This window comes from Vitis vinifera, chromosome 1, assembly GCF_030704535.1.
Source record: "Vitis vinifera cultivar Pinot Noir 40024 chromosome 1, ASM3070453v1".
NCBI classification, from domain to species: Eukaryota; Viridiplantae; Streptophyta; class Magnoliopsida; order Vitales; family Vitaceae; genus Vitis; species Vitis vinifera.
The window spans coordinates 519861-546612 of NC_081805.1; the positions used below are offsets into that span (position 1 = coordinate 519861).

Consider the following 26752-nt stretch of genomic DNA (forward strand, 5'->3'; position numbering starts at 1 on the left):
AACCACAACTACAACAATATATATTCACTAAAAAAATTAAATGGCTCACATGATTAGTAAATCTCTTTCAAGCAGAGGGGGCCTCATGTAACCTCCAAAAACAGATCATTATAGCAGTTTAATCTGAACCGACACCCGAAAACATTATTATCAGTTGAACCTAATCAATCATCAATTTAATATAAACCAGTCGAGTATTGAAACACCCTACCCTACCAAACTTTAAACCAGAAAAGGCTCATCTCTTATCCTCATTATGTGGGATTTGAAAATGAAGGAACAATTGTAAATTGTAGATGTTGCATGAAGATAACAAAAGGAATAGCTTTTGGTAAAGTTTCTGTATTGTATTGCCTTTTACGGTTTCACTAGTGCATGAACCAAATCACTATCACACAAATAGAGCTTAGGAGAAGACAACGAATTCAGATGGATAGTAATATAATAAAGGCCGGTGAGCCATAACAAGGAAGGTAGATGGTAGCCAAATTCTCATCCAATTTAAAAAATACTGCCTCTCTTTCTTCTAGATATACAAAAAGAGAAGAAAAATCTAAAGAAGAGATCAGGTTCTACATCACCACTCAAAACGGAATCAAATTCCCAGCTTTTTTAACATATGAGGAAGGAAACAAAAACCGTAGTGGGGTTTGTCCCTAGATGATTCCCTCGCTCCACCCACTGTAGAAATTACAACCCTGTATGTGGTAAAATCTCATCCACACATCCAAAAGATAAACCCCACCACCAGTTTCCCCCATGTGTAAATCCATCAGCCCCACAACAACACTAGGCCTGAGAGCCAGAGGGTTAGAGCTGCAGAAAAGAACAAGTCAGTGCAGTGAAGGGGAGCCACTGCAGCACTGGAGTCCGTGCTGGTGATGCCACCACTTCCCGAGGGGCCTAGGCCAAACACTGAGGGACTGGTGGTGCTGCTTGGAGTCGTGGTTGAGGGTGTGGTTGTGGAAGGTGTGGTCGTGGATGGTGTGGTTGTGGATGGAGTTGTGCTGCTTCCTGTGGAGCTGAACGAAGGAGAGAACCCACAACAATGTTAATCACAGACCCTAATTGAATATCAAATTGATAAGAAAAAGGAACAGAAGGAAGAACAGATGTCAATCTGAGATCTGAAATCAATATTTTTTCACCATCAAGAGGAAAAAAAAACACAGGTATCAACATCATGACAGCTCACAGCTTTAGTGGGGGAGAAACGTGTAAGGATATCAATGTAAGAAAATATTAAATAGGGTGATGTATCTACTTTCTGAACTACAGTCGACAAAATTCTTAATTCAATGTCAAGATTTAACCTATCTTTGGAGGAGAAACCCCAATTACAGAGGAATCAACCAGGAAGAACAGCCCCCATAATCTATCTTTTTAGATTTCAATATTATTGCCTTATGCGAGATAAAGCAGTGGGAAATGGTTATTTTGTAGATTAAAATTGGGGGAAAAACTTTATTATGGTGATCATCATAAAAAGTTAAAAAAAAAACTCGATAAAAGGGAGATAATAAACCACCCCAACCAAAAGAATCAAACCATGGAAAAGGGGAAAATCTTAGGCATGGAAAAGATATTTTTGATCTGCAACAAGAAGATTTTTTTATCTGAAGCAGATGCTCACTGCTAAACCATGGGAAAAAGATAATACATTTCAAAGTGAGAAGAGAACCCATCTGACAAGAAACAGTCTAAAAAGACAGAAACCAGGAGGAATAGAGGCAAACCTTGCACTTGTAGGATAAACACAAGTTGAAACGCTGGCTGTAAATCACCAAACAATAGAGGAAGAGAAAAAATCAGTATTCCATGAGGGTTGGGGATGATGAAATTAGCGAGGTTTCACAAGGCACTTACAAGGGTTAGTCTGACTTTGGGTAGCAGTTCCTGCAAAATCACAGCTCCCAGAAGCTTGACCCTTCTTCTGGAAATAGCTGTTAACAGCATAACTACAGTGATCCTTCACAGTGTTGGGGTTGTAACAAGCCCCATTTTGAAGAACTGGGGAGCAGTCAGCTCCAGCTCCACAGGCATAATCCAAGGTTTTCTGAAGAGCTTGGTCACTCAACCCATCTTTACACACACAATAGACAGCAGCACCTAGCAAAAGAAAACCCACCAAGGCAATGGATCAGCCCATGAAAATCTCAATAAACATAAGGACTTTGCTCCATGAAAATTTCCATCTCATGGGGTAAGACAATTCCCAGAAATATAGTCAAAAAGAGAAAACCCCAGAGAAAACACAGTAATCAGGAGCTTACTTGAATGGCCAGTCATGGCCAGGAAAAGCACAAAATACACTAAAACAGCCATGATTGAAGCAAGATGATGGGAAATATTTGAGAAACCAAACAGGTCCTTAAAGGGTCAGTGGGAACTTAGAAATCAAGATGAGTGTGAGAGAGAAAGGGGGAGAGAGAGAGAGGGAGAGAGAGGGAGAGATGGGATTGTGGGGAATGGAGGCTTCTAGACAATAATAGGAGAGTGAGGTGGGTGGTAGTGGAGGTGGGGTGTCTGTATCTCGAATAGCTTTTCGGTTTTCACTGTTCTTTTTTCACTCTTTTTGGTTTTTTGGGTCTTAATACATAGTATTTTATTGTTTCTGATGTGAGGATCTGGGGGGCGGTGTGGCCTTGGGAACTGAGCTAAGCTAAGCTTTTGTCATGTATTTTGACTGTTTTAGAGTGTGAGCTTTCAAACGGTCTTAAACTCATGTGGCATGTGCAGTACCAAACATTAACCCAACCTAGGGTTTAGTTTGGAGCTTCTTGGCTCCCTTCTAGTTATGCCATGTGTGCTGTCACTGTGAGCCCTTCCCCGCTTTGCTTTTCACTCTGGCCGTCAGCATCTTTATCTAGCAGGGAGCTCTTTTCTATTGTGATAAAATTGATCAAAGTGCACCCATCTTTCTAGTGACCAAATGAAGGAGAAAAAGTTATTCTACATATGTGGCTTACATGGGTTGGATGTGGGAAGATGAGATTCTGATACCATGTTAAGTTAATCAACCTAAAAACTTAGTAAGCAACTAATAATACAAATCGTGTCAATTTGGCTAAAACCCTAGTCATGTTCTTCCTAGGTACGATTTTCTTTTGCAACAAATGAAGTATTTCGATCGATTAATGGAGATTCAAAATTGTCATTTCTTCTTCTCCTAGAGAATTTGGGGAAGGTACAAGGTAATATGACTTTTTTTAAATGTTGATACTAGTAATTTATTTAAAAATTATAAATGGTATACTAATAATAAATATCAAAAGCTTATTTGAAAATGATTGTAGTATAAAAACATTTTCATTTCATTTCTTTGGTTACCAATTTTTCATCATCAAATGAAGCAAGGATCATTGTTGGAAGAAGCCCATGAATTAGAGTGCTTACTAAGGAAGCTCCAATGGGAATAAGTAACCTTTTTGAATGGTGATTACAGCCAATAATTAGGGAATAAGTTCACAATCAAAGACAGCCTATGACACATATGAATCAAACAAAACAAAAAACAAAAAGGAAAGGAGAGAATATTTGGTGGAGTTAGGAGAAAAAAATAAATAAATAAAAACTACAACTTTTGTTCTTTGTCTCTGGCCATGTAAACCTTTACACACAAGTATTCTCTCCATTTCTCTGGTTGCTTTTACATTACTTTCTCTTATTAGTCTTTAAAGGTGTTGATTGAAGCTTTGAAATTTAGGAAAAAGAGAATAATTTTGGCACAAACGAGATTCTCCACTTGTAATATGAAGTTCTAATTAAGGATGTGGGAAATAATCTAAACTTCATCCCTCCTTATTTTTAAAAATTACTTTTTTTAATAAAAATATATTTTATATATCATGTTTTTTTAATGATTTTTACGGTTTTAAAATGCGTTTACAAAATTAAAAGAAGTTTATATATATATAGTATCAAAAACTTTTTTCTTTATCTAATATGAGATATCATAATCACCCCATACAAATATAATACAACGTTATGTCTTACAAAATTACGAAATTGAACAAACAAAGACCCACGTTGGGATCAATGATTAATTTTTATAACATTTATAATGATCTGTTTCCTAAATATATAGATATTGTCTACTTTATTTAAATATATTTTAAATAATCTAATAATCTAATAATCTAAAATTCAACTATATGACACCATAGACATATAGTGTCAACTCTAATAATCTAAAATTCAAATAAATTATACTAGAAAATATAATTTAATTCTTGAAAGTTTTCTCTAAATATATTTTAAGTTATATTTGATCATCAAATACTGTTGTTTGGGTTCTCGAAACTCTTTTTAGGTGGCTAAAGTTGAAATAATAACGTTATTAAATTATTGTACCGACTTTTTAGATGAGCTATTTTAATCATAAAATTAATTAGAAAAAAAATGCTCCAACTGATTGGCAAGAGACATGAGCATATGCATGTATGTTTAAGATATATGCAGATGAATTTGAAGGAAAAGAGTTGGTGGGCCAGTAGGCCCATCTTTAATATTGGAGAAAAATTATTCTTGTCAACTTTCAATAGACGGCTTCATTGTAACATTATACTGCTTATAAAATTACTTTATGTTGTGCTTCCACACTTTTATTGCCCTTTACGTTATTTCAAGGGCAGGTTTGGAGCAATGCTAAGTTGCTAACTTTTGCCTTCAACAGTAAAATGGTTAAAAAAAGTAAAAAAAAGAAAAAAAAGAAAAAAAAGGTGGGCAATCAATTTTATATTCTAAAGTGTATTATTAGCATTCATGGAGTCATTCTAAAGTGCTTTTACTAATAATGCTTAGCGTGCCACAGATTAAAAGTGTTTTCGATATTTTTAATATTTAAAAAATAAAAATTTTCAAGTATTAAAAACACTTCATAGAATCATTACAAAACATACTCTTAATACTTTTTATTATAGGTTATATAATGAGAAAAATGATTTTCGGACTATTCATCCCTCAACTAATTGTTTTTTGAAAATGCTTTTGAAAAATATTATCAAATATAAAATTTCTATTAAAAAAAAACTCTTCTATATATTTTAAAAAAGGCTTCTTCTTATAATTAAATAAAAATATATATTTTATCTTTATCATATTCAAGCAAAAGTAGAACTTTTCAATTTTTCTAAAAAGATGTAAACGTCATTGAGAAGCATGAGCTAGATGGACAGATAAATGTTATTGAAAAGTTTCAACTAACTTTTAAGAGGCTTCCCAAACAAGACTTTAGTGTCATTTATTTTTCAAACCAAAAATTAAATAAATAATTCAATTTATAATAACCATTATTTACTGTTTTCTTTAAAATTTAAAGTAATTTCCATGTTCTGAAATTTGTTTTTAATAGAAATATTATTAATTTTTCCAAAAGAAGTGGAAGAATCCAAAAGGGTATGTACATTCTCCATCAACTTCAGTTCACATAGCTTTCCTAAAATTATCTTTTGGTTAAATTGAGATGTATCATGTGTGTGATGTATGATTGTTTTTTTTTGTTGGGTTATAGACGAGTGAAAGGACCCACCATAAAGGCAGTGACACTTCATAGCTACTCAATATGATATGATCCATATTATTACTTAAATCTTCCACTTCTCTAAGCAAGTGGGTGTGGATTAATTTCAAACCACCAATCAAAACCAAATTTTGTATTGTTACATATTATCTTGCCCAAAAATCACGTGTTTTTTTATAATGTATTTAGTTGTTTTCACTTATTTTCTGAAAATTATTTTAAAAAATAATTATCTAAATATGATGGATAATTGAAAACAAAATACTTTAGATAAAAGTTATTTTTAATATTATTTAAAAACATAAAAAATTAGATTAAGAATATTTTAAGTTCTCCAATGGATTTTTATTTCACATATCATTGAAAAAATGGTTTTAAAAAATAATTATCAAAAGTGATTTTTTAGCTTTGAAAACATTTCCAGAAACAGCTTTTGTTCTTCAAATTTCCACTTAGCTCAGTCTGCATGATAAAAATAATTGTCCAGATCGGGCCAAGTTGAATCCGCAGAGGAGTTCTTCTCCAAGCCCAGTCTCAAATGTCAAGGAATGATTCAACCCTGCCCACTCACAAGTCACAATAGTTGGATTTTCGGTTGTGCTGTGCTGGAATCATAGGCCACCCGGTTGACGGGGACTATTGGGCCAATATTTGAAATAATAACGTTGCAAGACCAGGCCCATTGTATAGTGGGCCTTCAAATGCAATCCATTCCCATCCTAACCCTAGCTCGACTTCGTCACTACCATTTTTCCTTCGCTTCTGTCAGTACTCTCGATGAAACCTCTGAACTGAGCGGAGCTTATCAATGGCGTCCCAAATGGCGATCCTCTCCAGAGCCCGTAAAACCCTCCTCAAAACCCTAAACCACCACAATAATCCCTTTAAAGCTTCCATTTCCACCTTCACATTCCTCTCCCAGGAACCCCAACTGGCCGAGCCCAGCCTCCCCCCGCCATCTCCCACTCCACTTCCTCCCAACCCCGCCTCAGGGAGCCCGCTCTACAACGAGAACTGGCGGAGCCCCATCCCCCAGGCTCAGTCCATCATTCCTCTAGGATTTCTGCACCAGTCCTCTTCGTCGCGGCTGCAGGCGCTGTCGCAGACGCTGGATGTGCCGAGCCTGATGAACGTGTTCGCCGACTGGATGACGTCGCAGCGGTGGGCGGATATGAATCAGCTGTTCGAGTTTTGGATTAGGTCGCTTGATAAGAATGGGAAGCCGAATAAGCCGGATGTGAACTTGTATAACCATTACTTGAGGGCGAAGTTGATGATCGGCGCCTCGGCTGGGGAGCTGCTGGATCTGGTGGCGCAGATGGAGGACTACGCCATCATTCCTAATACGGCGTCGTTTAATTTAGTGTTGAAGGCAATGTATCAAGCCAGAGAGACCGAGGCCGCCGAGAAGTTGTTTCAGCGGTTAGGATTCTTTTCTTCCGTTTATATTCGCAGTGATGTTTTTATTGTTTTTCAAGAAATGTTTTAGTATTAATGTTGATTTTTGTCTATTTCTGAAAATGGAACGTCAGAATTCTCTTTCACTTACCCCCATTTCCAGAAAATTAAGGCTGTTCCTTCTGGAAAACAAATTATCATTGAATTTTTTTTTCCTGGGAAACAGCATACACAAAAAATTTGAATATGATATGCTTGATTAGTGGAGAATGAAAATGAACTTGGTACCTAAGACATTTGCATGGATTTTTCCATTTTTAGTTTCACGTAAAATTGTTATTAGATGCCATGGATTTGTTAAAGCTCCGTAGGTTAAGATATGGGTCAAGAATTTACAAAACCAGATAAGATTCATGCTTGGGGAGATTGGCCATGAAGAAAATTTATGAAGGTGATCGATAAAATAGTTTATTTGTTAAGGCTTCATTAATGGCAAGATTTAATTACTGTTTGAGTTGAGGCTAAGATATGGGACAAGAATTTACAAAACAAGATTAGCTTCATGCTTGGGAGATTGGCCATAAAGAAATATTTATGAAGGTGGCTGATAAAATGGTTTAGAGAAACTCTCATTGGTGATAAGAAATAGGATAAGATAAGTAAACCTCTCGATTATTCCTTATAATAATCAAAGATCTTGTCATTTCTCATATCTTATGTTCAACTAATGGGATATGATAAGTGATGAGATAACTTATCCAACTTTTTTTTTTTTAAATCTCATGAGATATATCCATCCCATGGATCTGCCTATCAAAAAAGAAAAAAAAAAAAAAACATCCCATGGATCCTAAATTCGTTCCTCTCATCCATTTTCTTCATTTTTTAATGGCACTTGGTGTATTTTTTATTTTAAAAAATATCAAATACGGATATGCAATATATTTTCCTTTTTATTTTTCATTTCTTCTACAAATCAAACATGATCATATTATAACATCTCTGATTGGATATAATGAACTAGAATATCGTTTCTATATGATATAATATCCAAGAACATCATATTCTACATTGACAATGATATCTTAGGATATGTATATATTATCCTATCGTGTCAGCCAAATGTAGTCAAAGTGTCTAGCAAAAGATGGTGAAACCTGTTTACGTTAGATGTTGGCTGTAATGGTTGGATATTATTAATGAAGTACATGACTAAACTGAAATAATTAGAGAGATGAATGATTTTTCCATCACAACAGGCTTTACATTAATGTGCACATGAGCTCTCATCTTTTGCTTTGGTTATGAGTGAACTAATTATTTATATCTTAGAATGTGGATGTTCTGATTGTTGTGGATGTAGTTTTCAAGAGTGGGAATAGAGGGTAAATGCTAATTTTGAACTTAGAACTGTATATAATTTAAAATTTCACAGGATTGTTGGTCATAGCATATATATGATTTTAACTTTAGTAATTATGAAGAGCGGAAGTGAGTGCATACTGAAGATTGATGATTGGGCTTAAAATAAAAAAGGGAAGAAGAAAAGAAAAGAAAAAACAGAGTACAAGGATACCCTCAAAGTCTTAAGGCTCATGGCTGCCAAAGGGAGGATCACAGGAATCTGAAGATGGGATAAATGAATGCCCCAAACAGCATTTAAATGCTGTCTGTTATAATGGACGACTATTTTCTTCTTTACCTATAAAAAAAAATGGTAATAGACGACTATTTCACTTTTTTATTTAATCTTTTTTTATTTAAAAAATCATATTTACCTTTAGTTGACTTGTATGCTTTTTTATTTTATTTTATTTTATAGGCACTATAAATTAGTTGGTTTATATGCTTATGTCAGGGGACTGTCCTTTGCAGTCCTTATTCTCTGTTTTTCTATTTATTATATTCTTTTATTTCTGGATTGGATTTGAACAAGAGAAGTTTGTTCTTCTATTTGTCACTTTGCTTGTTTGCATAAAATTTTACTCCATCACAGGTTCTTTCCCTACAAACACTCATATTTTTCATTATTTTTTATGGATGGATCTTTACTTTATTTATATCAGGATGCTGCAGACAGGAAAGGAATCTATGCCTGATGATGAGTCATATGAATTGGTTGTTGGTATGCTGTTTTTGACAGACCAGATTGATGCTGCCTTGAGATATGTTGATTTGACTTTGAAATCTGGTTATATGTTGTCAATGAGGGTTTTTGCTGAGTGTGTGAGAAGTTGTGTTAACAAAGGCAGGCTGGATGCTTTGGTGTCTATTATAGAGAGGTGCAAGGTACATGACTAATTAGAATTTTTTTCTAGATCATCTGTGTTAGGAGGAACACTTTCTGGTTATGTTTCTGTTTCTGACCTCGCTTCTCTGGAGTGTGTACCAGACAATGGATCAGAATAAAGCTCTTTCTCCCTCCTGGAACATGTGCATCTTCATTGCAGATATTGCGATGCAAGAGGATAATAGCAAATTAGCTTTTTATGCCCTGGAATTCATGGCCAGATGGATTGCTCGGGGTGAGAATGCAAGGGGCCCTGTTCTACTCTCTGTGGATGAGGGGCTTGTTGTATCAGCACTTGGAACTGCTGGTAGGACTTACAGTTCTACTCTTCTAGATGCATCATGGGCGATCCTACGACGATCATTGCGTCAAAAGAAGGCACCTCAACCAGAATCTTATCTTGCAAAAATATATGCCGATGCAGCATTGGGGAATTTGCAGAGAGCATTCAGCACTCTGCATGAGTTTGAAACCGCTTATAGGAACTCCCCCAAAGAAGCAGAAGAGGACATATTCTCACCTTTTACATCTTTACATCCTTTGGTAATGGCAAGCTCCAAGAAGGGTTTTGAAACTTTGGACACGGTTTGTCTTCTTATCTGTAAAAGTTTCTGTTCTCACAATTCATTTACTATAGTTGTTGATTTTCCATAAAGTGATACTGAAATCTGATTAGGGTGTAGTTTATTTTTACTTTTATTGTTTTTAGTCGTTTAGGTTCAATTTAGATCGCGAAAAGTAGAAGGGAAACTCAATTGGGAGAAAAAATGGAAAAGGAAGAAAAAAAGCTTAAACTCAATAATTTTTTCTCTAGCATACTTTTCCAATATTATTCTTCTTTTCTATAGAGAATAAAGAATTTAAGAATGTATAAGTTCTTAAATAATTTTCATTATATTTCAATTTTCATCAATTTTCCATGGAAAACCAGACTATTCTTTTTTCTTTCCCATAGCACTTTCCATGATCCAAACAAAGTCTTAATGAATCTGAAACTGGAACATAAAAAATATACACTTACCTTTATTTGTCAAAAAACAAACAGGCACACATATACATGAAACCCCTTCTCGTCCTTTATCATTTTTTTTTTATAGGCAAAGAGGAAAATATTACCAGTGCTTATGGTTTGTTGAGTAATAGATTTGAAATTATGCAAATCATGCATTATTGGATTTTATTTCTTTCTGTGCTTTAATTTTCTGTCTAGTCCACCATATTATTGACTTAGTGAGGAGCTCTCAATGGTAAAGATTCATGGAAGAGCATCAATTAGGGGTGGGATGAGTTCGTGAGGTTCATTTCCTTCTCTTTGGGTGATTGGCGAAGAGTTAGGTTTTGTCATGATATATGGTGTGGGGAGTTGCTGTTGCATGTCAAATTTCCTGAGTTGTTTTCCATTGCTGTGGACAGAGAGGTTTTGGTTGAGTTATAAGGGCTTTTTGAAATTTGATGTTTGTGAGTGATGTCCAGGTCTGGAGTTAGGTTTGGCAAGGGACACTTTGGAAGCTATTGACATCTTTATTTCATACAGGAAGATGAGATATTTTGAGATGTAAGGCTGTAATAAGAGGGAATTTTCAATGAAATCTTACCATGTGCTAATGACTGGAGAGGAAGGTGTTTTCCCAACTAAAGATTTATGGTTGTTTCTTCGTGTGGACAGCTATGTGGAAGAGAATTTTGACCCTAGACCATTTTAAGTTGAGTGGTTGGAGACATGGAATTTAGTTTTGTCCCACACTAATCTTTTTAGGAAATAATGGTGATGTAGGACAACCCTAGGATGGTTGCCTACACTCAAGGGTAGGTGGGCTAGGGTTTTATTTTTAGGGTGTAAGGAGAGGAACAAGGAATAAATTTTATGGTAGAGAAAATTATAAGATAAGAAATAGAGAGAAAGAAAAAATAATGAAGAAAAAATGGAAAACCTTAGAGTCTCAATAAGGCCTTCTAGGAGTCTCACCTAGAAGAAAATCAATGGAGTCTCACCATTGAGGTTTGCAACCTTGCAATGAAAGAAAGTATAATATTATTCATCAAATTCATTCATTTGATTTACATTGATTAGCCTATTTATAGGTTTCTCTAAGAAATTCAAAGTCTACTAGGACTCTAATAACTTATTATGATTCTAATTCTAATTATAACATTCAAAGTCTACTAGGACTCTAATAACCTATCATGACTCAAATTCTAATTATATTATAATTTAACTAGCTAATCCTTATTAGACTCCAACAAATATCAATCCCAATTCAATTCTAATTAATATTAATCTTCCTTAAAGTTTACTTAGGTCTTCGCTTTCTTCCTTGAATAAACTTTAAAAGGCTTTCCCTCATCTAATGGACTTCTATCTATGTCTATGGAAAAATTTACAAATATCTAAACATACCAATGTTAGTCCTTTGCTATTCTAGTCATAGCAAGTTGCTTCTCATTTCATTCCCTCTTTCTTTCAAGGATGACTTACAATCCCTTTCTTATTTCTTTCTTTCTTTCTTGATAGGCAAAAAGGATGAGCATATTAACAAAAGTGCCGAAATAAAAAATAGGATGTGACCAAGTAAACACAATGCATGCATGTTGCACATAGAGAATAAAAAAAAATAAAAATCTGAATTTCAATATCTAGCTAACTTGATGTCCATACTATCAACAAAGCCAAGAAGGAAGGAAAAGAACTTGAGTTTCTTTTTTCCAAAAGCATTTGTTATTAAGTACAAGGTAGAGGATGGTGGGTGGTGTTCCAAGGATGTGAGGGAAAGTTATGGAAAGCCATTAGAAAGGATTGAGATCTTTTGGCTAGTAGAGTTGCCTTCTCGGTTGGGGATGTGCGAAGGGTTAGATTTTAGATGGACAAATGGTGTGGTGATGAGCCACTGTGTGATACCCTTTCCCTTTTCTTTTTGCTATTGTTGCTTCTAAGGAGGCTTAGGTGATAGATGTTTGGAACCTATCAAAAGAAGAGGGTTGTCAGGTCCTTTGCTTTTCCAGGCTCCTAAATGATTGAGTGGTGAATATTGAGAAGCAGTTTCTTTTGAGTTTGCAAATAAGGAGAGTTAGTAGCGAAGAGGAAGATAAGGTGAATTGGACAAGGTCGAACGATGGTCAATTCTGTGTTAAGCCCTCTATTTAGCTTTAGAACCAGGAAGTATAACTTTGTTTCTAGCAAGTGTGATTTAGAACTCTTGGGTGCCGTTGAAGGTAGGCTTTTTTGCATGGGAGGCTACTTGGGCAAAGGTAAAACTTTGGATTAGTTAAAGAAGATATTATCCTTGGCAAACAAATGTTTTCTTTGTTAGGTAGAAGAAAATTCCATTGATCACATCCTTATTCATTATGTTAAGACAAGGGCTTTGTTGCATCTTTTGTTTTCCTTCTTTTGGTTAGAGAGATGCTTTTAGGTTGGCATGACTCTTTCATGGGTAAAAAGTGGAAAAAAGCATAACACGCTGCTCCCTTATGAGAATGAAGATCACTCTATGCAAAGACTAAAACATTTCTTTCTTGTAATCTTTGGACTTGGTCTAACTTGTTTTTAGTTTCTGGTCTCCTGTATGTAGTAGATTTTGTAGACTGGTTGGGCTCCTATTGAGGAGACGTTTTTTGGTGGCCCTCTTGTTTTGGAGATGCGTTGAGGCGTTTGTTATGTACGTCCTGTGTATTATGGGGCGCTTTGTTGGTGTCTCTTGTTTATATTATAATATTCTCTTGCTTTAATCATCAGAAAACATAATTACTAGTTTCTTTTGCCAACCCATTCATTCTTTTTAATTAAAAAACAAGATAATTGATTGCATTAAATTTGGTATGTATGAATAAAGGATGTGAAATCCTTCGAAGATTTATAGAATCTGATTGAGAAAGAAAGTAGGCTCTATAGCATTCCCAAAGAAAGCAAAACAAACTTTACATAAGACACAAAGTAGCTCTATCCAATAATTTCAATGACGCCCAACGAGTATGGAAACCACAACCAGTACAAATGAAGATCATACTACTTATCTCATAGGGTAAAATGTTCTGACAAAGGATATCAATTTTTTAGCTTAGCTCTATGCTCAGTAAAAAAAACACATTCAAAATTTTTCAAAACCAGTTCTCTGTTATACTTCTAGTTTTTTGTACAAGAGGATAAGCCAGTTGTTACTTATTATACTTGAATAGTACATCCCTGATAGTCATTAGATCAATAGCTGCAATTCACTTCAGTCTTCCACATGTGCCCTTGGTGACTCATGTATGATACTCCACCTTTTATGGCTCAATCTTGAGCAGTCTTCAAATCCTTCAAAATCTGTGATGTAAAAGAAGTGGCAAATATGGAGATTATGCTAAGGATATTTGACATTTCATGAGACAGAAAAGTGGCCTAGAAAAACTTAGAAAAACTTTCATGCTGAATGCAGAAAATGGTTCATTTAACCACAAAAGGTCCCAAAAGACCCTGACCAACTATTGTTTTTTTCAAACTTTATGGGTGCTTGCTCTGTCAACCAGGCATCTGCAGTCCCTGTTTCACAAAATTCATTGTGTGAGATGCAACATCAATGGGGCAGTTTCCCTATTAACTTGGTAGCTGCAGTTCCCTGTGTTGCACAATTCATATGCCTGATGCAACATGATCTGCATGTCTAATGATGCATCTGCTCTGTTGACTGGGCAGCTGCAATTTCCAGCATCTAGCTATTCATGATGTGAGATGCAACACACTTGAAATTGGCAGTTGCAATGCACCGTGTCTCACAATTCATGATGTGAGATGCAACATGATCTGATAAGTAATATGTGTCAGCATTTTTGTAAAACTTTGGAAGTAAGAGCTTTTGGTGCAACATTTTGTGAAGTTTGAACATGGAAGTTTTGGGGGTTGGAGGCCTAGTATCAGTAGAATGGTCTTTTCTTGTTTAGAAAGTTGCAGATGTGGGGGTTCTGGGAGGCTCTTTTCTTAGGGGAGGAGGTTTTCTTTGCCTTATCGAGCTTAGAAGGGGACAAAGCTCTTGGTTCAAATGGTTTCACTATGACTTTTTGGCATTAGTGTTGGGATTTTGTTAAGTTGGAGGTGATGGGATTCTTCAAAGGGTTATTTGAGCAAAGCTCCTTTGTGAGGCGTTTGAATGCTACTTTCTTGGTCTTGATTCTAAAGAATGGGGGTGCATAGGATTTAAAAGATTTCAAACCCATCAATTTGATAGGAGGGTTGTATAAGCTTTTAGCCAAAGTATTAGCTAATAGGCTAAAGGGGATTGTTGGCAAAGTAGTTTATGATTTTTCATCTTGCTTTTGTGGAGGGAAGACAAATTTTAGGCGCAACCCTAATTGCAAATGAGGTTATTGATTCAAGACTAAAGAGCTCCACTCTTGGAATTATTTGCAAACTTGATATTTAGAAGGCTTATGATCATGTTAATTGGAGTTCCTTTTTAGAAGTTATGGTGAAGATGAGTTTTGGGCAAAAGTGGGTGGGTTGGATGAAGTGATGCATGTCATTAGCTTCCTTCTTAGTTTTACTGAATAGGACCCCATCTCATGGTTCAAAATTTCGGTTGAGACCAGTACGACTCGGCCGAGTCGTATCCGCATCGACCATGGCCGGTACCGGACCGATACCCGAGTTGGAGTAGAAATTGTGAAGAAGATCAGATGAGAGGATCAAAACCCACAAAAATGAAAAATACAGAGTTAGAACCCTGCATCTTGGAGTCGTCAGCGAGGTCGAAGAAGCACGCCTGCTTGTTTGGATCGCCCAAGTTCTCGCCGGAGATGGAACTGAGCGACATGAGGAGCAGAGTCGCCGGACTTCGGCACCGCTGTTATCATCGACGGTCTTGATGGGTTTGCAGTCGGGACAGACCGTGTTATGGAACTTCTGCAAGGATTTGCCTCCGGTGATCATGTAGGTTGACATCCCGCTTCTACAATCACTTGTTGAGGCACCACAATCCAAAGGCCAAGCTTTTCACCGAAGGCATGCTGTCCTAACTCATGGTATCTGTCAAACCGCTTTCCAAAACCATTTCACGCATCTCAACCATTTGCCAATGAAATGGGTATCTTTGATACAGATAGGTGTTTGACCGGAGGGTTATGGGTATCTGCGACGAGGATTTAGGTTTTAAATAATATGTATTTATTTTTTAATTAGATTATGAGTATTTGGTGGGATATGGATTTTAAATAATTTGATAAAAATTATAATGATAAAAAATAAATAATAAATATTAGACTTATATCAAATAAATACGAAATGAATATTTATATAAAAATTAAAATTAATGAATATATTTCATAAGAAAAATTATATTTATTTTTTTAAAGATGAATCATGGTTTTATTTTTTTAATAATTGAAAATATTTTTAAAAAATTCAAAATATTTAATTTAAATAATTTTTTATTAAAAAATTTACTTTTTATTATTTTCATCTTCAATAAGAAATATTTATCATCAAGTAATTAAATTAAAATATTTTAAAGATTTTTAATATTATTATAAATCATCCCAAAAATATGCTTTTATTATAATTTGAATAATTTTAATATAATAGAAGTTTATTTTATTAATTTTTTTATTCTACTTATTTGTATTTTATTTTTTAATAATTTTCATAATTTTTAAAAATTATTTTGAGCTCTTAAATTAAAATTTTTTGCGTATCACCCGATACCGATCCGAGATACCGAGACCGATGTGCCTCAGGACCTCCCAAGTCAATGATCGATACCGCGACTTTGAACCTTGCCCCATCTACTTCTTCCAAAGTTATGGAGGTCTGAGACAAGGTGACCTACTCTCCCCTTATTTATTTGTCTTGGTCATGGAGGCTTTTAGTTGTGAAAGCAAAGGGATGAAGGTTTCATCTTTGTTTTTTCGGTGGGTAGGATGGGTAGTAAGATAGAGGAGGTGACTCACCTTTTATATATTGATGATACTATCATACTCGGTGAGGCAAATGAAGAGCATTTGATGTATTTGAACTAGTCTCTCATGTGGTGTAATGTGATTTCTAGGTTGAAAGTCAATATGGAAAAGAGAGAGATCATCCTAGTGGGAAGGATTGATATTTTGGAAGAGCTGATAGGTGAATTAGGTTGTTAGATGGGGTGTTTCCCCTTTATTTATTTAGGTCTTCCTTTGAGAGCCCTTTTCAACTTGGCAGCAATGTGGGAAGCGGTAGAGGAGAGAGTTAAAAAAAGATTAGCCTTGTGGAAATAATAGTACTTATCAAAAGTGGGGAGACTCACTCTCATTAAAATCACTTTGTCTAGTCTCCTTATCCATTGCATGTCTTTATTAGTAATTTCAAGAAGGGTAAGTTTAAGGCTTGCAAAGATTCAAAGAGATTTTTCATGGGGTGGAGGAGCTTTAGAGAAAATACTTCACCTAGTGAACTAGGCTAAAGTGTGCTTGGACAAGAAAAGAGGGTTTGGGCATTAGGAATCTCTCTATTCTTAACATGGTGCTGTTGGGTAAGTGGGGTTGGAGATTCGCCTCGGAAAGAGACTTTTTGTGGAAGAGAGTGATTGTTGGGATGTTTGGGGAGGAAGGAGGAGGAGGAGGTTGGAAGGTTATGGTGTTGGCTTTTGGAAAGCTATCAGAAAAAATTAGTTGGTTTTTAAAAGTAGAGTTTGCTTCATTATTTGAAATGGAAAGAGAATCAAGTTTTGGTTGGATAAGTGGTGTGGTGACACTGTGACACCTTGCTAAAAGAGTCTTTCCCCACCTTATTTGCTATTGTCAATTCAAAGGTTTTGTGGGTAGTAAATACATGGGAGGAAGATGGGGATCTTGGTTATTGAAGTTCTTGTTTCTCAAGACAGTTCCATGATTGGGAGTTAGAGATGGTGTAACCATTTTTGTAGAAAATTCAAAAGCATTTGGATAGGAGTGATATAGAGGATAAAATGACTTGGTCAGTTTCAAGGAATGGGTGATGCACACTCCTCTGTGAAAAGAAACCTCCTAGGTTGGCATGGATCTTTTGTGGGCAAGAAAAGGGAGAAAGCTTGGAGAGCTGCCCCCCTCTGCCTGATGTGGACCATTTGGAAAGAAAGGAATAGGAGGGGCCTTCGATGATATGGAGAGGAACAATCAAGATATTAAATCCATTTTTTTGTACACTTTTGTGAATTGGGCTAGGGTGTATATAGAAAAACACACTTTGTCTTTGATAGATTTCGTAGACTGGCTAGCCACCAAGTAAGCGTCAGACTTGTTTTGTCCCTTTGTTTTTTGCTTCTTTGTTTTTGGTATACTCCGTGTATACCTTTTCTCTAGCCTTTTGGCTCTTAATGAATTTTCTTTACCTATCAAAAAAAAAGGAATGGAATGTTTTCTGTTAAAACTTTCTTACTCTTTCTTGCCTTAGGGAGTTGAAAGGCTTTCTTAGCTATAGTTGTTTGGAATTTGTGGGTCCCAATGAGAATTGGTTTTTTTGCATGGGAAGCTTCTTGGGAAAGGATCTTGACATTAGGCCCCTTGAAAAGATGGGTATCTTGGTCATTGAAGTTCTTGTTTCTCAAGACAGTTCCATGATTGGGAGTTAGAGATGGTGTAACCATTTTTGTAGAAAATTCAAAAGCATTTGGATAGGCATGATACAGAGGATAAAATGACTTAGTCAGTTTCAAGGAATGGAAAGTTCACTGTTAAAGCTTTCTTACTCTTTCTTGCCTTGGGGAGTTCAAAGGCTTTCCCAGCTATAGTTGTTTGGAATTTGTGGGTCCCAATGAGAATTGGTTTTTTTGCATGGGAAGCTTCTTGGGAAAGGATCTTGACATTAGACCCCTTGAAAAGAAGGGGGGTTTCTTTAATAAATAGATGCTTTATGTGTAAAATGGAGGAAGGATTATGACCACATGCTTCTACATTGTGTTACAACTTGATTTCTGTGGCTGTTGGTTTTTTTGGTTATTTGGGTTGCTAAGCTGGAATGGGATTCAAGTAGGAAAAAAGTGGGAAGAAAGCTTGGTTAGCTGCCCTTTTGTGCCCTTTCTAGATCATTTGGCTTGAAAGAAAATGAAGGGCTTTTGAAGATGTGGAAACCTGAGATCAATTGCTAAAATCCTCTTTTATGCTTTCCTTTTTGGATCATGTTAGAAAGAAATACTGTCTTTCATTTATTTTATTGATTGGCCAGAAGCTATGTAGTTGTGGGCAGGTGGTGTTTTTCCTTTGTTTGCCATCCTTTCTTTGTTCTTTTTGCTTGGTTCCCTTTGTATACTCTTGGTGTACATTGGCGAGCTTTAGCCTTCCCTTTTTTACCACCCTTTTCTCTATCTATAATGTTTTTCTGTGTGCTTATCAAAAAAAGAATAAAAAAAGACATGGAAGTTTTGGTACACAAGTGATGAACGAAGATAATGAATGACTTTTGTTTGGTCTTCTTCTGCATTGATGTGTTTTGTATATGTGTACATATTCTTTCCATCTATCTTCTGATGTGGAAAAGAAAAAAACAAAAGCAATGCATGTTAAGGAAAGCAGAAAATGATTGGTTATCAAAAAAAAAGGAAAGCAGAAAATGATTGTGATGTACAGAACCGAGTTACAAATTTTCTTCTGTACTTGTTTCTTTCATGCCCTGTTTCAGACCTTCCTTTTTTTTTTTGTGTGTGTATTGTGGCACATTGCCATCAGTCTCATGACCCTCATCTTCATAGCCACACTTCATCGAGTTTCAGGATTTTCAAGGTCACTCTGCCAATGATTGAAACTTTTATTTGTGTCCTTGTGCTGTCAGTTATGGCTGTTGAAGGACAGAATGAAGTTAAATGCGATTTCTAGTTCTGATTTTATATTATAACAAAGTTTAGTTCACTGTTGTTGTTCATTCTTCTGTCCAAAGCATCATTCTACCGAACTAGATGCTGAAATGCATCTGTAGTACTGCCTGTACTCCTGTTTAATTATGATTTGTTTGCTAACTTTGCATTGTTAAAATATGTATCAGGTTTATTTTCAATTGGAGAATCTGAGCCGTGCAGACCCTCCTTACAAGTCTGTTGCTGCTCTGAATTGTGTTATTTTAGGTTGTGCGAATATATGGGACCTTGACAGGGCCTACCAGACTTTTGAGGCAATTGGTTCTTCTTTTGGATTGACCCCTGATATACATTCATACAATGCTTTGATGTATGCATTTGGAAAGCTCAAGAAGGTGGGTCATCTTATGAATGAATTCTCCCTCTTTTTCTCTCCTTCTATGCATCTATGTATCTACTTGTACAAGCACTATTTAGATACACACATGCACTCACACAAACACACATGTCATGCACGTACATTCTTCCTTCATGTGAGTATCGAGCCATTTTGTATCTCATGTTATGCATGTGATTCTGGTTCTGTTAATAATTTACTTGGTGAAAATACCAAAAGTCTCATGACTAGATCATTGTAGCAATATTTGCTGGAGAGGCAAAACTAATTTTGGTAAATTCCCTGGAACAAATTCTTTTTTTCCCTTCATTTCCAAATTTGGGTGGGGGTTTGTTTCTGATTGTGTGAGAAGCAGACAGCAGCCATGTACTTTCAGGGCCCACATATATGCCTGAGTCACAGCCTTGTAAGCATCATGACACTCCTACAAATGCAAGAAATTAAACACGCTCATAAACTTTTGTTTTATCTGCTGGAGTAGTTCTAGAGTACTAAGTAGAGAGCTTTTCCTGTAACAGACATTTGAAGCTTCAAGGGTGTTTGAGCACTTAACCAGTCTGGGCATAAAACCAAATGCAATGTCATTTTCATTGCTTGTGGATGCTCATCTCATCAACCGAGATCAAAAAGCTGCTCTCTCTGTGATTGAAGAGATGGTAAAATATCCTTCCTGCTTAATCAGCTGGCTTTTGTTATCAATGTTGGATGCCATCCCTTTTACAAATGATTTATGGTAACATAACAAACTGCATGTACAGATAAATGCTGGATTTGCACCATCGAAAGAGATACTTAAAAAGGTGAGAAGACGATGCATTAGGGAAATGGACTACGAGAGTAATGACCAGGTGGAGTCCCTGGCGAGAAAGTTTAAGATCCGTATGGGCACAGAAAATCGCAGAGACATGCTGTTCAACCTTGCGTACAACACCGAGTATGCTTGATAGGTAAATTCTGACGTAGTTCATAAATCGAACAATGTAATGACTTTAATATCTTGTACGATCGTTCAGAAGAACTTGCAGTTCTGAAAACCATCCTTTTTTGCCATCTTGTTCCCAGTCTAGTACTGTTTTCCTGAGTCCATTGATTCAGTTTCATGATGTTGCAGTATTAACTCGTATTATTCTGCTCTCAGGTTTGCTTTTGCTTCTCTTCTCTTTGGATCGTGGCATTCCCATGCAACATTTGGCGATGCCAACCTTGGTTTTCCCTTGAATATTCCTCCATGTTTGTAAATTACCAGATTGTACTCAATTTTGAGTCTTAGCTGGAGGAATACTAGAGTGTAGCCTCCTAACACCTTGTTTTTGTATTCTTTTTGCGATTTTTGAGGAAAACTAAAGGGATGACGCAATGTTAATCCAAATCAGACACTTGAATATCGCCAATAATTTTTAGGGATGTAGGGCCGCATCCATAATAATCAATATTTCCATCCTAGGGTTTTAGGTTCATTTTGATTTCTGCCCTGATGCATAATTTGTGCCTGTGCTTCTTGTTCCTTTAATAGTCAATTCTTTTTCATTCATTTCTAGTATACAGGACCGGTCCTGATTCATTGCTGGGTTGGGATCTGATTGCTTTCTGGGTTGGTCAAAGCAAAAATTTGAACAATCGGCATTAACTCAACTCAACTCGGAATATGATAAAAATCTGACACAAGAAAAAAATTATACATCTGATTTCACGCAAAAGAAAAAAAAAAAAAAGTCCTGTTTACAATGACCCCCTTTATTTACTTATTTTGGTATTATGCAGGGCTGTGAGACGTGGGAGTAAATCCACCAGTTCTATGATGCTTAAGTTGCCGCAGCATTCTGCAACAGCAGAAGAGAGAACTTTGTGAGTCAAATGCAAAAAATGGAAGAAAGGTACCTTAGCTTTGGAAAGAGCAAAATCTGATGATAAGCTCTAACCTGGTTTTCTTCCTCCATATTTGCCCTTATGAGGGAGTAGATGGCAACGCCAGTAATGGCTATTGCAGTACCGATCGCAGTCTGCGTCGTGATCTTATTACCTGCCAGATTTTTCAACCACAAAAGAATTCAATATAAAAGAACCTGTTTGGTAAATTTTGGATTGAAAGCAATGAGTTCATACCAAATACAATGGTAGACAACACAATGACGACCACTCGCTTCAACACACTTCCAACTGCATGTGTGAGCGGCGAAACCCGTTCCAAGGTGCTGACAGCAAGCTGTAATGGTAAAGCTCGAATGTTAAAAGAACCAGAAGTCATGGTGAAAATGAGGTCCTGATTTTCTGGATATGGTACACTAAGGTCTTCATCTATGAATAGGAGTAGTAAAATTTGATACGAGCTGTCAACATGATTCAAAGTCTATATGTTTTTCAAAAGTTTGAGTTGAACATAATTGAGTTTGGATCAATTTCATGTCTATTTATATAACATGAATTTAACTTGAATGGACCTATTTAATAATAGTATTGATTAATCTAATTATAATTTTAAATTATTTGATATATATTTGACTTATTTTAAATTTACTTTTAAATAAATAAGTTAATTGATTAATTATAACTTTAAGTTATTTGATTCATTTTAAATTTATTTTTAAATAAATATGTCAATTAAGTAATAAACGTCTGGTTGATATATTAAGTATATAGATTTATATAAAATCTAACTCAATTTTATTATTAAATAACAAGACTTGATAAGTAAATGTGTTAAATTGGCTATATAATGTGTTACTGGTTTAATAATTAAGCAATATTTGGATTTATGTTTTTAACTTGATTATTATTCTTATCGGGTTTTGATTGATATATGTTACATAGAATGTTTAGGTTTCGACATTACATAAATATGACCCACCAACGTCAATTGCTACTTGGTATCTATAAAGAAGGGAAGAAAGTCACATACCTGATTGTCCAAATGGAAAAACAATCCAACCCAGAATAAATCAGACACTAATTTAGCTAGACCCACTTTAGCAATAGCGTCCCTGAACCCATGTTGCATCAGCTGAGGCCCATCAATCTGAAAGTGTTTACATCAGGAGAATCTTCAACAAACAAGAAATGTCATAACTTCACTTGGTCTATGTGATACGGAAACATACAAGTAGTGCAGGTGGGAAGCAAAACACAAGGGCGATCATTGCAGTATAAGCGCACACATTTGCACTGTCCATCCCTGTCTGTTAAAAACCGAAAAACAAGTAAGAAGCATAGCAAGAAAACATGCTAAATTGGTAAATTTTCAACCCAATCAACGTATCTTCTTGAATGATTCGACAAATGAGGACATGCATATGCGTAGGTTGTGTGCATGTGGGTTGGTCAATAGCTGTGGTACCTGGACTCTTCAACTTCATCCAATGTGCTGTTTCGACACGACTTGATAGTGTTGTAGGTGTGGGTATCATTTTCAAATATTCCTATTTTGCTTTAGATACTAATAAATTTTGTTCTTATCAAGGATGGTATCCGAGTACCATTCAAGATTATGTTTCAACTGTTCCTATGTCCTAAGCTTTGAAAAGTGAAGGATCAGACACCTAAACCCGACACCCTCATATCCCAAACCCATGTAACATAGGTTAACAGTGTGGATGGAGATGACCACACGCAAATCATCAATTCCATTCTACAATTTCAAAGAGGCCCATATAAAAGGTTTTTCCATGGGATGGGCTGTAAAATGAGTTGGGCTACAAGGGCAAAAGGGCTATGAAGTCCTGGTTTTCTTGGATACTTCAAGATTCATTTCTGTTGGAATCTTATTAGACGGTTCAACTCAAACCCAGTAGTCTCCTGAGGATGCATTCTGAGCTTTAGAAAGCATTTCATCACTGCATCAAAATTAGACACATGGATGAGCAAAAACAAAGGAAATTTCACAATTTCACGGTTCAACTCCCCACCTTCTATAGAAACACTCTCACAACCTATAAAATGGAAATAGAACATCGAAGACACAGAAAGAAGACAGTGCCTTAAAGATCTTACCATTGCTTTCTTTAAATATAAACTTCTGTAGGTAAAAGCAAAATTTGCAACCATTGCACTGATGAAACCAGTCCAGTTGAAAGAAAGTTCAGTGAGTGATGCCATTGATACACCTAAACGAAAAGTTAAGAAGCAATTCAGTGATTTCGGAGTCTAGAGGCATAATTATATGGAACATGCTGACACAAATGAACTTAACAGACCTGCCATGTCGAAGTATTTATTCAGATACTTAAAACGAACAAATAAACATCAAGACATATGAGCATATCTTTTATCTCTATATAAATGATTCTCCTTTCTTGCCCTTCTAGCAACAACATCACCATTATGTCTTAGATAATTTGTCCAACATGGTAGGTCTGAGGACATCCAATGTTCATTTTAGACTAACGAGAACTGAAGAAAGTAAAAGGAAGAAGAATAGAATCCATAGAGATACCAAAAACAACAGGGGCCAATGACAGCCAGAGGGGGAAGGGAATCTGGTGGCCTAAAACAAATTGAGAAGCCGCAGCATTGAAGAATGGCTCGAGGGCTGCAGAATAAACATCGAAATAATTAGTTAGAAGCAAGAAACTATCATAATCTCAATTGTTTCCCAACTTAATTGAACCGCTAAGCTACATAACAGAATTCCCAAGCCTTATCACCATATTGAACATGGTGAAGTAAAAGCTTGTCAATCAATTGAAGTACCTAGTTCTAAATGAACATTAGTACGTTCACCACTCTCAGTCATGACCATTTCTACATGGTGAATGTGGGACTGACAGCAAATGATTCAAACAGGTTGGTTGATATCAGCCTCAGCTCTAGAACACCCTAGGCTGATACAAGACGCTCAGAACCAGACAGCAGATTTCAAGGTTGCAGATACTGAGTAGGCAATTAGCACAAAAATTGGGCTTGACGGTCTTTATGAAATCATTCAAAAAAACATACCCAAAAACAGATGTGAAATGCTAGCACATTTTCATAACTATCAACATAATATTGATACAATGAGCTTCAGGTATTGAGGCATTTCTGCATATTTCTTAACCTTTGATAGTGTGTGTGAATGACACAGCCACAGATGCAAATGATACATTAGTCATAACATGTCCAAGGGCATGGCAGAAGGCAACAGGAGTGAGGAGCAGCAGGAACTCCTTATCGATCGGCTGGTTTCATAAAAACACAGTTAATTCAATTAAAATCATAAATGTACCTTAAGGATAATAGCAATGAACATGAAAATAGGGACTTACAGCACGTTTTGGTAAGCCAAGAGACCAACAGACAAGACAGTAGATCACACCCACCAGGAGATGGATAAAAGCAACAAAGCTGCAAAATGGGAAAAAGCTCTTCTAATTGTGAGATGGGGATTATAGATTCAACCTGTATATTATAAAGCAATTTAACTAGTTGCAGATGGAAATCATAAAGGCTTGAAAGGACAAAATTTAGCAGAGACATACTAACCGTGGGTACGGGAAATAATTATAAACCTTCTTGTTGAGTATGTTGAAGACGATATTCGAAAAATACCTGCATAGATAACATTAACTGATTGGGGAATCATAGCTTGTATTCAGTAGTCCAGTTAGCAACAATTTCCTAAAACCCTCAGTGTGAATGAAACATATGTAAAAACCCGCCGCTTTGGGTCAAAGCTCACAAGCTTAAAACAGCATTCACGTGGTTAAAAGAGTCTATCACTTGAATAGTATTAGAAACCTCTGTCCCTAATTGACATAAGAATGAATGGATACAAATGATATCAGAATCAAGCCGTAGCTTAATGTGGGAGCTTGAGTGATTGCTCTAACCGCCCTGTAATCCCATGGACGCTGACACTATATTCTTAGTGGACTTCTCTTGACTATTCAGATCTACCACCAACTGGGGGACATTCATTGGTTGTGATAGGCACACATTCTTTTGAAAAGGCACAGATCTGAAGCTGAAGATTAAAGGAGTTTCCATGGGTTAATGGAAGTATATTTCCAACTTCCAATTAGACAAGTGGTTCCAGAAAGCACTTTTATCCCTATGAGCTGTCAAACAAAACGGTGTCCAGTTATATGCAGATAAGCCTACCATGTCATGAAAAAGGATCCGGTGACCAGCGCCGGGAATCTCTCCGACAAGCTCTTGGCAGGCTCTACAACTCTGCAATTACAAATCTGAGTATCAATTTATAACAATAGCAATGGGCAATATGCTAAATTTGGTAGAAGGGAAAATGTGGGAAAGTCAAGGAATTTGTAATTATCTTCATAACACTCCACCACCAGTCTACCCACCAACCGAAGCATAATGCTTCAGTTTACATGGCTTTTTTTCTTTTCCTCCATTTTCCATCCAACCAAACAACATAAAAAGACAAATGAGGGTGTGACGAAGCCCAACCCATCCGCATCTGCAGCTGCAGCTGCTGGAACCCCGAGTTCTCCCCCCTTGCTGCCTCGCCTCCTCAACATCTCATTCCAACCGCCAAATCTCAAGCACCTGCCGGAAAAATCAATCGGATCCGGAGACGCCCGAATCTCCGGCAACGGCGAAAAGGGTCTCTGAGAAACAACTGTTCTGATCCTGAGTAGTCCATAGTTTCCTGAAATTCCCCTCGGAGACAAGGGCAGAGAAGACAAAAGCCGAGAGCAAGAAGCTGAAGCAGCCGTCAAAGCCATCAGAAACAAACCACAATGCAGGACTCTAAATCTACATGAGGAGCAACCAACTGAAACGGGAACTGGATTTTGGTGAGCCGAAGAAGATGGAAGTCATTGATGAAGTTGGAATGGAGGAGTGAAGAAAGCAGGGGAGAAAATTGTGAAAAACAAGAAAAACAAGCTCCTCCATTAAGTAATGTTGGTGATGAGGAATTGAGAGTGAAACTCACTATAATAACAATAATGTGGCTATCAGCCTATCACATGGAGGAGAGAGAGAGAAAGGAAGAGAGAGAGGAGGTTTGTCTGGTTTGCCTCGTCCTATCATGGCCGTAGCGTCCCTACCAACCCAAAAGTCGGTTGGTATAAATGAAAAAAAAACAGTAATTTTAATAAATAAAAAAATAATGCGTACGCATATGACATATCTACTATTTTTTTTTTTATATTTTCTAATAGCCATGATTGCTTATTTGCTTAAAAAAGTAATTGAAGTCCCCATTCAAATGGAAGTCCCCACAACATGATGCCTTCCATGAAAATAAAATAAAGGAAGTTGATAAAGTGATGTTCTTATTTTGATAAGAGTAGGTTTTCATTCCATTAATAATGATTTTTTTTAAAATTTATGATCATGATTTAACTGGGATGATGGCTGAAAAATGAAATATCTTATTTGGGATTCCCTTCTTTTCTTATTTTTGTGTGATAAAAGAGCTTTTAGCTTTTAGC

At 36.3% G+C, this 26752-nt stretch overlaps 3 protein-coding genes across 4 annotated transcripts; 1 reads left to right on the forward strand and 2 right to left on the reverse strand.

The window, feature by feature from the left end:
• Nucleotides 1-412: 412 nt before the first annotated feature.
• Nucleotides 413-2925, reverse strand: LOC100242217 (PLASMODESMATA CALLOSE-BINDING PROTEIN 3). The gene is made up of 4 exons (XM_003631114.4): nt 2274-2925; nt 1867-2109; nt 1737-1773; nt 413-1022 (listed from the first exon to the last, which is right to left on the reverse strand). Exons 1-4 carry the CDS (start codon nt 2323-2325, stop codon nt 773-775), a joined length of 582 nt encoding a protein of 193 aa, XP_003631162.1. The 5' UTR covers nt 2326-2925; the 3' UTR covers nt 413-772.
• A 3282-nt stretch (nt 2926-6207) lies between these two features.
• Nucleotides 6208-21859, forward strand: LOC100249185 (pentatricopeptide repeat-containing protein At1g26460, mitochondrial). 2 transcript variants are annotated; one of them, XM_002274285.5, is made up of 7 exons: nt 6208-6943; nt 8986-9208; nt 9312-9794; nt 19168-19374; nt 19895-20032; nt 20135-20323; nt 20515-20833. In XM_002274285.5, exons 1-6 carry the CDS (start codon nt 6330-6332, stop codon nt 20318-20320), a joined length of 1851 nt encoding a protein of 616 aa, XP_002274321.2. In that variant the 5' UTR covers nt 6208-6329; the 3' UTR covers nt 20321-20323; nt 20515-20833. The 2 variants fall into 2 exon arrangements, with proteins under 2 accessions (XP_002274321.2, XP_059593268.1); XM_059737285.1 differs by lacking the exon at nt 20515-20833 and adding an exon at nt 21138-21859 and having other exon boundaries at nt 6213-6943.
• On the reverse strand, nt 21000-26655 carry LOC100264496 (triose phosphate/phosphate translocator, chloroplastic). The gene is made up of 12 exons (XM_002267729.5): nt 25761-26655; nt 25449-25520; nt 24831-24896; nt 24614-24692; nt 24406-24526; nt 23803-23898; nt 23361-23473; nt 22472-22549; nt 22273-22389; nt 21480-21579; nt 21296-21396; nt 21000-21196 (listed from the first exon to the last, which is right to left on the reverse strand). Exons 1-12 carry the CDS (start codon nt 26036-26038, stop codon nt 21179-21181), a joined length of 1239 nt encoding a protein of 412 aa, XP_002267765.1. The 5' UTR covers nt 26039-26655; the 3' UTR covers nt 21000-21178.
• Nucleotides 26656-26752: the final 97 nt, after the last annotated feature.

Bases quoted from the DNA above. Each gene is read 5' to 3' on its own strand.
- LOC100242217 (XM_003631114.4), bottom strand. From the start codon at position 2,325: ATGGCTGTTTTAGTGTATTTTGTGCTTTTCCTGGCCATGACTGGCCAT. The intron at 2,110-2,273 runs GTAAGCTCCTGA...TTCTTTTGCTAG, and splicing joins GGCCATGACTGGCCATTCAA to GTGCTGCTGTCTATTGTGTG. The intron at 1,774-1,866 runs GTAAGTGCCTTG...GGTGATTTACAG, and splicing joins CCAAAGTCAGACTAACCCTT to CCAGCGTTTCAACTTGTGTT.
- LOC100249185 (XM_002274285.5), top strand. From the start codon at position 6,330: ATGGCGTCCCAAATGGCGATCCTCTCCAGAGCCCGTAAAACCCTCCTC. The intron at 6,944-8,985 runs GTTAGGATTCTT...TATTTATATCAG, and splicing joins GCCGAGAAGTTGTTTCAGCG to GATGCTGCAGACAGGAAAGG. The intron at 9,795-19,167 runs GTTTGTCTTCTT...AATATGTATCAG, and splicing joins GTTTTGAAACTTTGGACACG to GTTTATTTTCAATTGGAGAA.
- LOC100264496 (XM_002267729.5), bottom strand. From the start codon at position 26,038: ATGGCTTTGACGGCTGCTTCAGCTTCTTGCTCTCGGCTTTTGTCTTCT. The intron at 24,897-25,448 runs GTAGGCTTATCT...TTATCTATGCAG, and splicing joins GGATCCTTTTTCATGACATG to GTATTTTTCGAATATCGTCT. The intron at 21,580-22,272 runs GTATGTGACTTT...TTACCATTACAG, and splicing joins TTTTCCATTTGGACAATCAG to CTTGCTGTCAGCACCTTGGA.